The sequence below is a fragment of the Antechinus flavipes genome, chromosome 6 (genome assembly GCF_016432865.1).
Source record: "Antechinus flavipes isolate AdamAnt ecotype Samford, QLD, Australia chromosome 6, AdamAnt_v2, whole genome shotgun sequence".
In the NCBI taxonomy this organism is placed as follows: domain Eukaryota; kingdom Metazoa; phylum Chordata; class Mammalia; order Dasyuromorphia; family Dasyuridae; genus Antechinus; species Antechinus flavipes.
This window is the reverse complement of record NC_067403.1, coordinates 224,884,587-224,896,618: the sequence shown is the minus strand read 5'-3', so window position 1 is coordinate 224,896,618 and position 12,032 is coordinate 224,884,587. Positions and strand designations below refer to the sequence as shown.

Here is a 12,032-nt window from a genome sequence, read left to right as displayed (position 1 = left end):
TCCCCTAGCATTTTAAAAAGATGTGAACTAAGCCCATTAATGTGAGTAATTGGATTCCTTGAGCTTCACCAAAACCTTATATACATATGCCAGTCTCCATGCCTAGTAATGAGAGGAAGGGAACCCTAAAATTTAGTGATTCAGCAAATCAAATAATACTTAAGTGTTTTTTTAAACTGTCTTCTGCAAGCAAACATGATTACCATTGTTCCAAGTATAACAAAGAAACTTTAAAGATGAAAAAAATTAAATACCAAAATAAACTGAAACATTCTAGTTTCTGATCCTTTTCATGGACAATCCTCCCACCTTAGAATATAAACTTCTTGATGAGAGTCTATGTATTCCTAGCATTTAGGATAATGCTTTGCACAGCATTTATAACTTGCTCATAATTAAATGACAATTGAGTTGAAGTGAACTGAATTGCATTAGAATTTGCTTCATCTTTGGCATCGTGGATTTGAATTAAAAATCATCAAATTCTACCAATTCATTTTACAAATGAGGAAACTGAGACTCAGCCTGAATAATGACATGCCCAAGAGCCCATGGGTAGTAAGTTAACAAAGATGGCATTCAAATTTCAGTCCTTTTACTTCAAATAAATCATTTTTTCCATTGCTCCATGTTGCCTATTTTTATAATTAACCTGCCTAAGGAGGGACTTGATGAACTTCAACACAGAGAACATGTGTTCTACTCTTAGCTCGTATAGTACAACAAAATGATGGGAGGGTCACTTCTGGGCTGTACACAGTAGCCATATTATTGTATGTCTCACCCAGCTGGCATTTTCAGTATGTCAGTTTCAATCTCTTCTTGATTAAAAAAAAGATGGTTTTGGCCAATATTTCAAATAAACCTGGTCACATCTTAATCTATGGAATCAGAAAAAAAGAATGGGAAGCTTTTCAAGTTTCTATGCTGAAGCTGGAAAATTTTAGACATCCCCTCATCCAATTTCCTCATTTTAATAATAATCGACAAAAACTGATGCCCAGAGAAAAGGAAGAAAGTAAGTTGCCAAAGGAGAAAGGAAACCATACTTAAGGTTAGGCAACAGACCCCTTCCCTGGTAGCTTTTAGAAGAGTTCATATTAGTTTTTTTGTTGTTGTTTCTTCCCACAACTCCTAACACCTTTGTTTTCTCCTGTGTCTCTTCTTATAGGACCAACTAAGGTGATTTGGGTATCTCCAAATGGATGTCCATAGTAGATTTAATGGAATTTATTCTATTTATTCTAAACCCACCTATTTTTCAGACTTCCCTATTTCTGTTGAAGGAAACAACATTTTCCTAGTCACCAAGGTTTTTACAACTTCAAAATCATCTTCAGTTCAGCCCTCTCCCTCATCTCCCTTCCCCTCCAACATCCATTCAGTTACCAGACTTTATCAGTTCTTCCCCCATAACATCTGACATACCTGTCCCCTTCTCTATATGTCTTATGTCTCTTGCATTAGCTTCCCAGGTTGTTTCTCTGATTTCTGGTCTTTCCTCTCCCTAACCCATCCTTCAGACAGCTGCCAAATAGATATTTCAAGAACATAGAACTGATGAAGTTATTCCCATATTCAAAAATCTTTACTGGTTTTCTATAATCTATAGGATAAAATATATCCTCCTCCTGATAATTTACATTTTTCTGTGATCTGACTTCTTTTCTAGACTTATTTCACATTATTACCCTGCACTCTCTTCTCCAGTCAAAAGTAAGCTATTAGCTTTCCATTGCATGACATCTCTCCTCATGCATCTGTATCATGTCTGGCATGAACTTCCTATTCACCTCTGCCTCTTTGAATCCATAGCTTCCTTCAATATACAATTCAGGTAGAACCTCCTATCTAAGGCCTTTCCTCATGCACTCAGTTTGTTGGTTTTCTGCCCCTTGAACTAGATTGTATTTTTATGTGTATTTTGTATTTAATGACTTGTGATGTACTGACTCCCCCAAATAGAATTTGAACTCCTCGAAGGCAGACACTGTTAGTTTTTGTCTTTGTATTCTGGTACCTAGCACAGGTCTGACATGGTAGAAGCTTTACACTTGTCTATGGAATTGTATTAAGTTGAGTTCTTCTCTTACTCTCATTTTGCTTGAGCTCCATATTGTTCCAAATGTCCTATCTGTTGAATCTCGTTTTTACCAAAACAGTCCTTTTAGTAAAGGCATCTGCCACAAGGGTATTTTCTGGATCACTCTCAGGATTTTGTCAAGAATAATTTCTGGTGAGGAGGTTGAGGGCTTACTTTAGCACTCTTCTTCTAAATTATTGGTGGAACTGTTCCAGAGCTGAGCCAGAAACTCACATAGCTCTGATATCTGGGCATGTCCAAAATAATGTCCCTTTTATATTTATGATGTTCTTTTCTCCAGACAATCATATCCCTTTGCACTGAATGATTCACAGCCCACATGTTCACCTTTAAATGTCTCGGTTGGAAGGTAACCAACAGAAAGAGTCCCTTTCTGAGAGACAACTTTCCAAAAGAGAAGGAAAAAAAATACAAACTGTTAGAGGGAATGTGCAAGTCAAAATTTCTGAAAATATGAAACATTGCTCTGTTGCCCTGATGCCATTTGCATTATTTTTCTCAAAGGACGCCGTGGTTTAATGGATGGGGCTTTAACCTACCCAGAGGTCAGTCTTTGCTGGACAAGTGGAACCTCATCCCAGAGGGAATTGATATACTAATGACACATGGCCCTCCTCTTGGTAAGTGAAGCAAGGGGCATCATTTTTATAGTGGTGAATATTTTCTGTTCAGGCAGAATGAATAATGCTTTCAGGGACATAATCATTTTCCTCTAACCAAAAAGAAAAAAAAAAAGGAATATGGGAGGGAGGTGGAAAGCAATGTCTTCAAAGAAGCCCAGTATGATAATTAAACTTAGCAGTTCTGCTGGGCTTCCAGGTGTTCTTGAAATTAAATTTTTTGATTTATTGGAGTCAAGGAAAATCAAATGAGTATATAGCACCACAGTCTTTTGAGCCAGATAATTTATTTTAAGAACAGTATTCACCTTACAGGAGAGGGAGGGAGAAGCACACTGTATACCCCATCATGGAAGCTTTTGAATGACCATGAAATGACTGAAGCTTTTATTCAGAGTTCATTTCCCTTTTCATCAACTAGTTAGAACAGGGGAGGAGTCTTTAAGTTCAACATTTGAGCTTATTATTTGAAAAGAAAGTGCTTCCTCCCTCTCTAAACCGCACACACTGAAATTAAGTAAAAAGGAAGATGTCCAGCGAGCATTTATAATTTTAATAATATTTTATTTTTCTGAATACATGCAAAGCTCTCAACATTCCCCTTTGGGAAGCCTTTTGTTTCCATTTTTTTTTCTCCCTCTCCTCCCCCTCTCCAAGACAGCAAATAATCCAATATAGGTTCCACATGTGCATTTCTTGTACACATTTCCATATTTGTCATGTAAGCATTATAATTAAAGATGACCTACAGGTGATTATCCTGGAGATTCTGGGTCAGATATGAAGTTTTCATAGCCAGTAGAGTCAGTGATATGATAAGAAACAAAAAATCCCTACGATTTTCAGTTTATGAGTATGAAAAGTATTATTTTACTTCTGTGGTCAATTCTTTTTCCAACCAACACTTTAATAAACACACATATATTAAATGTCTGCTTTGTGCAGGGCACTGTATTAAGTGCTGGTTATACAGAGAAAAGCAAAAAAAAAGTCTCTTCCCTCAAGGAGCTGATCTAAGGGAGAGATGACATCAAGATCAATCATAGCGTACAAGAAAAATAAATAGTAGATGGAATATAGGATAGAGTAGCGGTGACCCTAGGCTCTGAAGGGCTATAACATAATATAAAATATAACATAAGCTCTTGGCACATTCTGCAAAACATGAAAGAATTTGAGTGCAATCCAGGTGGTGTAATGTGAGTCACTCGGGGATCAGATTTCAGACAGCCTCATTACCAGGTTTGAACATGGGCTGGTTAATATTTTGGGTCAGTCACTCTCAAAGACTGTACCAGTTTACAGAGGAAAATGTCCCCCTCAATGAAATCATGGTTCCTCAAAATATCACAATGTAATCGTGGTTCCTTGTCATGATTAATTAATCGTCTATAACTTTATCCTCCATTTGGGATTATACAAGAAAAAAAATTTAATCCAGGACTGACATACTTCATTCCTGGTTTGTGTTTGGGTTACGTATATTAACTTTAATTTTAGTCAAAGTAAACCACAATTAAAGAGACTAATCAGGTCTGGGAGATGATCATAATAGGATCCCAAGAAGAATATCATGGGATCTTAGATTGAGAACTAGAAGGCCATCAAATTTAGGGGTTGTAGCCTCCAATCAACTCATTTTGCAGATGGGGAAACTGTAGCATGGAGTATTTTAAGTGACTTGTCCAAAATTTGAACTGGGTTTTATTGATTCATAAATCAGTGCCCTATCCAATGTACCCTCTGCTATTTTGAGTTATCCATGTCTATGTTATCTTCTATTTGCAAAGAATTTTTAAATGTAGTTTTTGGAGACAATTTCCCTTGAAAGTCATTTGCTACCATTTTTTGATCCTTCTTAAAGAAGAAAAGAAACATTTATTGTATTTCTCAAATGGAAGTTGGGAGGGATTAGGTGGAATCCTAGATTTGCTATTAGGAAGTCCTATTTTCAAATTCTGCTTCAGTTACTAACTGTATTATCTTGGGCTAATGAGTTAATTTCTTGGGAGTTCTATTTCTTCATATATAAGGGGTTGGACAAGGTCTCTAAGGTCCCTTTCATTTGTGACAAGGGTAAGAGTGCCAGCCACAGTGGCAGCTCTTGAAAAATTTGGGCCCAGAATAAGAGCCTAAACTGCTACAAATCTCAACAGTTCCCCCATTGGATTAGGGACTTGCATCAAACATGTGTTTGAGGTTACTTAGGGACTATAACAGTTTCACTGCAAACTTGGACAAATCCTTCAGCCTGGAATGAAAGCAAATTGTGGTGACAGATGTTTAAATTCCAGGCCTCCAAGAAAAACTTTGCAGCTTGGTATTATGAAGCTTCCAAAGAAAAGGATGGGGGGGGGACATAAAATAAAGCATGCAGTTGGTGTTTCAGAATGACTTTGTAGGCACATTTTGCACATGGTACTAATTGCACCCATTGAGGGAGATTGGAAATAACCTTTTGCAAAGCATTTTTAAATTCTCCACTTCTCGTTTCGAGAATGCTAGTGGTCAAATGCATCCTACCCATTCACATATCCAGTGATAAAAGAGCTTTCATTTCCTTTGGCCATTTTCTATGAAAAATGATTCCCCCCCCCCTAAAAAAAAACAATGTAGAAATAAAACAATAAAAGAATATGCTTATAATTTTTGGTGGTGAGTACCTTTCCCCATTTCAAAGAGCTTCTATACTTTCCTTTCAATCAATGCATAATATTGGAATAAATCTCCCCTTTCTCCATCCATATTCCACATATCATTATTTATGGTCTATCTAACCAATTTTGCATAGAGTGGGACTCGATGTTCTTTTTTCCAATTTCACTGAGCTAAGTGGTCAACTTGCTTGCCATTCTCTGTCTAAAACCATGTTGATTTATGCCCCTAATTGTGTTTTTTTTGTTTTTGTTTTTGATAGATAGAAATAATATAATGGTGTCTCAAACAGATTTGTGCCATTTGTTTGTGCCAAAGCTTGCTGGACCCACTGCTCTTCCCAGCCTCCTCCTGTATGCTCAGCCCCACCCCCATCTGATCACTACAGATTCCATTTCAGACTGTAACCATCCTGACAGCTGACTTTTGTGATAATTGATGTCAGTTTTTTATGGATTTTCTGCATTAAGTGTGGAACTAAGTGGCTTTTACTTTAAAAGTAGTCAATTAGCCCCAGCTTGCTGGATACTGTTATGGGTCATGTTGTTACCTATAGCTGGTGATCAGCCTGGGGAGGTAACCTAGCTTTCCCAGGCTCTGGTCACTGGAAATCACTTACAGCCAAGAGTTGAATTGTCTAGAGAAATCCAAGGGTATGGAGGCCAGTGCATAAAGTGGCCTTTCCCAACCCTCCTTAATCTAACTCTCTTGGAAGTAAATCTGTTCTTTGGGTAGATGGAACATTAAGGAGAGTAATAAGGAGAGAGGTACAAAATTGAAAAAGACGAGAAAGAGAGACAAATACAGACCCAGACACATAAGAAAGAGAAAGGGGGGTGGGAGACCACATAACAGTGCCAGGAATAAATGTCACCAAGTTTCAGCTCACAGAGAGGATTTGAAACCTAGTAATTGAATAAATCAAATTCTATACAGGGAAAAATGTTAATTAAGAGGAGGAAAAAAAAAAAACCCTGAAACTAAAAAAAAAAAAAAAAAAAAAAAAGGCTCTAAAGAAGACAAAGTGATGAGTGAAAAGTTTCTTAAAAGGTATTGTAAGCTTTAATGGAGAGGTTAGGATTACAGATAATGTAATAAACCTTCAGTGAGTTATGGCTTCCTGAAAGTCTAAATGAAACCTTACCTGAAGAGGGAAAATTAAGAGTATTGATTTCATTTTGCCCTCAGGTTTTCGAGATTGGGTCCCCAAGGAGCTTCAGCGAGTTGGCTGCGTTGAACTGTTAAACACGGTGCAAAGGCGAGTACGACCCAAACTCCACGTCTTTGGTGGAATCCATGAAGGTATGAAGTGGGAGAAGGGAGAAGTGAAAACCCCGGCTCGGGAAGTAGATCTGGTCTGATCAGGGCGCCTTTGATTATATCATCAGCCATGTACATGATAGACAGGCCTTTTTGCAGATAGATGCTGTAGGACCCATTTAGAGCTTCCCCAAAATGTCAAAGTCTATTAGCTCCAAGTCAGGCTAAGCAGAGTAATCAATTCCTTGCGCAAATGGGAGCCAGATCTGTTGATATTCCCCCTGCCCTTTAAGGTGAGCGTAGGAAAATTCAAAAGGTTTGAACGTCTCACAGAAGTCAGAGGTTCAGGGCAGGTTCAATTGTTTTTTTTTGATCTAGCACCCTTTTTTCAGGTGATGATACTGAGGCTCAGAGAGATTGACATCTTCCTGCTTTCACACACTTGGTAGCAAAGCTGAATCAGGATCAGAGTCTGGGTTTCCAACTATGAATCCTATATTCTGGCAACTGTACCCCCTTTTTTAAAAAAAATTATCCCTCTTTCCTTAAACTGAGGGTAACAACATGTACATGTGCTAACCATCAGAAGCAGGATATGAATCCCAGTCTTTTGGCCCCAAAGCATTGCATTACTCTGCCTCCTATATTAAAAAGCAAGCAAAGAGAGAAGAAAAGGGATGGTAGAGATATAAAACAAATAAAATTATCAGTAAGTTTAAAATGATTTCTCTCCTCTTACTTGCCTATCCAATTTTTACTCCATACAAAGTGAAATAAATGAGAACGTTACTTTTTTTTTTTTTTTAACATCTGACCACTTTTCTTCTGTAATTTATTTGGGGCCAGAGGCTTATGTTTCCTTATGGTTTGTTTGTAGGCCTTTGTAACTCTGTGGAATCAAAAATTCCTGGTTTTTAGTCAACTAATGTTTATTAAACGACTATGGGCCAGATTTTTAAAATGGATCATGAAACTTTTGGCTGCTCCCCTTTGGGGAGATCTGCATTCAAAAGGAGACTATGGGCCAGGCACATACAGTGAAAGGGAAGGGGGCAGTTCTGCTTAGACCTCACCTCAGCTGCTTTTCCCCAGAACCACTTGTGAGTTCTTTATGCACTAACAGTAGAGCAGGGATGTCAGGTCACATGCCAGAAAAACAAGGAAAAAAAAAAAAAAAAAAAGGCCAGAAAGTTTGCTTTGCCAAGCTCAGAGACCCAGAGGCTTCCTGGTTAGGTGGTAATAAAGAGCATATTGAAAATCCCCCCACAGAGCCAAAAGAAAATTCAGATTGCTCTGAGAGCAGGCGCCAGCTGAGCAGGTAGAAGGCAGGGCCGCGGCCCTCCAAGAGAGCGGGGCCTCCAATCTGCCCTGTCTTTGTGGCCGCTCTCTCAGAAAAGGAAAAGGCTTTTTAGGCATGATTAACAAGGGACACCGGAAAGAATTCCATACTTACATTTTTAAACTCATTTCTAAGCAAGGTTTCTAGAGGAAATAGCTATAATTTTGAGGACAGGTTTTAAAAAAACAAACAACCATATATTATGCCTTTTTTCCCCTCACCTTCTTAAATTTTTAAAAAATTGTCTCCAGTTCACTCAGGCAAAGAAGAAGGGATTCCAAACAGTAAAGTTCCTGAAAGGGAAGGAGATCATATTCAAATAAACTTGTCTTTTTATTCCTTTAAGACAGCTGAAGAGGGCAGAAGGAGGGCAAATACCAAACATCTCGATGGAGAGCGATAACGAGACTTTATGACCTCAGAACTAAACACTGCACATGTAAATGCTTTTCCCCACTCCCCCTGGAGATTTTTCCATTGACCCTCATTAAGCCCTCCGTAGGTTCACTAGGTTCATAGACTTGGAGAATTTTCAGCAGGAAAATACACACAGATACACAGACCTCACCTAGCTCTTAAAGGTTTCTCTAAGCCCCACATTAAAACACACACACACACACACACACGCACACACACAGAGCTCATCTAGCTCTTTGAGGTTTCCTCAAACCCTGTCTTCTTCAAGTAAATTTTTTACCAAATAATTTCCCAATGTCCCTAAGTCCCCAAGTCATAATGACATAGCCTAATATCTTATTTTATTAATTTTATTAAAAAGATTAATTGAATCATAGCAGCAGAAGAGCAAACACTTTATAGGAAAGGGAAAAGGGAGTGATGATGTCTAGATCTTGGATCTACCATTATTCAGGATTAAGTGAGCACGAACACACGCACACACACACATTCACAGTCACACACACATACACACACCTCACCTATCTCTTAAAGATTTCCCCAAATGATACATCCACTCATGCTCACACACACACACTCATAGTCACACATCCCTCATTTACATCTTAAAAAATCACATACTCTTCCTCTCTCTCTCTTTCTCCCTCCTTCCCTTCTTTCCTCTCTCTCCTTCCTCCCTCTCTTTTTCCTCCTTTCTCCCTTCCTTCCTCCTTTCCTTCCTCTCTTCCTCCCTCCCTTTCTCTCTCTCTCTCTCTTTTCTTCTCTCTCTCTCTCACATGCACACACACACACACACACACACACACACACACACATACATACACACAGATGCTGAGAGTGATTTCATTAGCCTCTTTCTATAGGTCATAGCAATTACTTAAATAGTACACAGGAAATGCTTTTGTTTGCCTCACGCTGTAGGCAGCCAAAATAACACGCCGAGAAGTCTTTTGGTCTTTTGTTCGTCAATATTCTTAAACAAGCTACAAGTCCACGACACAGCAGAAAGAACATAGATTTGGAATTAGAGTGTCTCTGTCACTTACTAGATATGACGTTGATTAAGTAACTTAGTCCCTCTGCGTCTCAGTTTCCTCCTCTGTAAAACAGATGAACTAAATCACTTCTAGGATCTCTTCAGATTCTAAATCTTAAGTATTGTATTATTTAAAACAAGGAAGAGGGATATTTACATCCCTATCCTAAGTGATAAAGGAACCACAGCCTTTCCCTATGTCCTAACTTTTATGTTAAGTCAAAAATCACAACGACAAAAAATTACTAAAAATCCATTTTATTTGAACTACAATAAAACATACATTTCTTCTTTTCTAAAGAGAAGAAACAGGTAAGTGGCAGCTTTTGGAAGCTGCTAACATCGGGAGCAGCTCAGATGAATTTCAGCCCACCACTTACCAGCAAAGAGATCTTTGACTTGAGTAGCCTTTAGAAGCTACATTGAGGTCACCACCATTTGTGCCCGTAACAGTCAGCATGAACCACTCTCCCCACAGGTTACGGCATCATGACAGACGGTTACACAACGTACATCAACGCCTCAACGTGTACGGTCAGCTTTCAGCCAACCAACCCTCCCATTATATTTGACCTTCCAAACCCTCAAGGATCATGAAGCACTCTAAATGCCCCAATTGGAGCGATGGAAGGAAGGTCGATAAACTGCCATTTTTCTAATTCTAAACTTACATTCTCTTACATGTTTCTTTCCAAATTCTGTGAGGTTTTTGTAAAATTGCTGGTACAAAAATGACGCTAGAGGTTGTGCTTTTTTTTTCCCTTTTCTTTTTCTATTTCTTTCTTTAAAAAAAAAAACTTTTTTTTTTTTGGAAATGCGGCATTTGTTTTAAATCGATAAAGCATTGTGGATTTGTAAAATGACTCCTGTTTTCTCAATGACCATGCCATTGTAAATCATTAGTGTTCTTCAAAGGACAGCCAAGCTTTCTTTTAAGAAATAAGAAATGTTATTTTATATGATATAAGCTGGAAGAAAAAAAAAAAAGACAGAGGCAGTGTTGTTTTTTTTTTTTTTTATAAAAATCATCCAGATTTGCACAACTGTTGAGTACTGTTTGATTTTTATTTTGTGATGTCCTTTGTTTGTAAATGTGGCCCCGATGTATTAGCAGACTTCTGGATAGAAGTTGACTTTGAAGGGTCATCTCTGCACGCACCTCAAGGCATATGCTCTCCTCCCCACGGTTAACACGAGTTACATCAAGGGGATGGAACAAGCCTCAGATCTGGTATTTCTGGCCTCTTTTAAAAGGTGGTTTAGTTAGCAGCATTGGTATTTGTGATGATATGCTTTCTTATTATTTTGGTTAATTTTTTAAATTATTTTAGTTTTAAGAATATGGGGGTGAAATCCAAAAAAAAAAAAAAAATTGTTTCATGCAGAAAAAAAAAAAAGAAAAAGAAAAAAAGAAAAAAAAAAGAAAAAAACATGTAAGTGCAGACTTCTTTTAAATATGAATTTATATATATATAAGTATTTTTTGTGCATTTATAACTAAGCTAGGAATTTAATATTGCCAGCATAACAGCTACAGAGTTATGTTGCTCGGCACCTCTAAACTATGAAAGATGTAACACATTTCCCCAGCAGCGCTCAAGGCCTCGATGAGCTTGCGTTAAATCTAGGTGCAGTTTCCGACATGTATAGAATCAAATGGATGCAATGGAGCCGATCTAAAATAAGGCTTAGTTGTCCTTTATATTTAAATATCCTTGAATTGTCTCCTTATTTTCTCTCTTTCCCCCCTTTTTTTGCACTGTGTGTAAATGCAATCTTACTAGCACAAAATATTGTCGCAGATAGGTATTTCTGTTCTTCCACTGTAAATGCTATTGGGCTTTATTCCATTTTATGTTTATCTTGTTAATGGAATTTAGGAAAGCAGTTGTTTCTTTAAATTTATTGTGATATTCTATATCTAGCGGCCTTTATATGCAAATAAAATTGCAAGATTTTTAAATAGTTGCTGTTTGAGGGTTTTGGTGGGATTTTAGGGCATTGGGGGTATGGGGAGAATGCAGAATATATATGCAGCATCAGTTTTCCCTTTCAGGAGAATTAGAATAAGTGACTTTTTTTTTCTAATTTTCCATAAATTTTTATTACCCACCATTCGTGAGCTGGCAAGCAGGTTGATAAAGCACTCTGGATTTTTTCCATCATTTTGCCATCTATCTTGCCACAGATTTCAGGAAGGAAAGACTTCCTCCCTGGATATTATAATTCACTCAAAACTCAGTGTATCCAGAATATTGTAGCCTATATATGTATGTATGGAAGGCCTGCTGGAGAGAGTCACCACTGGGACAAAGCTGGGAGAGTTTGTTATAAAATAATCTGTTTCTCGTCTCCTAATTTGCCTCAAAAGCAGATTAATTGTCCCCTGCCCTTTATAGCACTCACCACTAAAATGTTGTTAAAATAAAAGACACGGGAGCAACTAGATAATTCAGTGCATAGAACACCAGCTCTGAAGTCAGGAGGACCTGAGTTCAAATCTGGTCTTAGACACTTAACACTTCCTAACTGTGTGACCGTGGGCAAGTCACTTAACCCCAGTTGCCTCAACAATAACAACAAAAAAGGGGGGAAATAAAA

At 37.9% G+C, this 12,032-nt stretch overlaps 1 protein-coding gene across 3 annotated transcripts in view; it reads left to right on the top strand.

Moving 5' to 3' along the window:
- Positions 1-11,396, top strand: part of MPPED2 (metallophosphoesterase domain containing 2) — a 202,578-nt gene extending 191,182 nt beyond the window's left edge. For all 3 annotated transcript variants that reach the window (XM_051966094.1, XM_051966095.1, XM_051966096.1), the window contains exons 5-7: positions 2,609-2,724; positions 6,568-6,681; positions 9,910-11,396. In XM_051966094.1, coding sequence (XP_051822054.1) covers positions 2,609-2,724; positions 6,568-6,681; positions 9,910-10,028 — 349 coding nt within the window. In that variant the 3' untranslated portion in view covers positions 10,029-11,396. The remainder of the gene's footprint in view (positions 1-2,608; positions 2,725-6,567; positions 6,682-9,909) is intronic.
- The last annotated feature ends 636 nt before the right edge of the window (positions 11,397-12,032 follow it).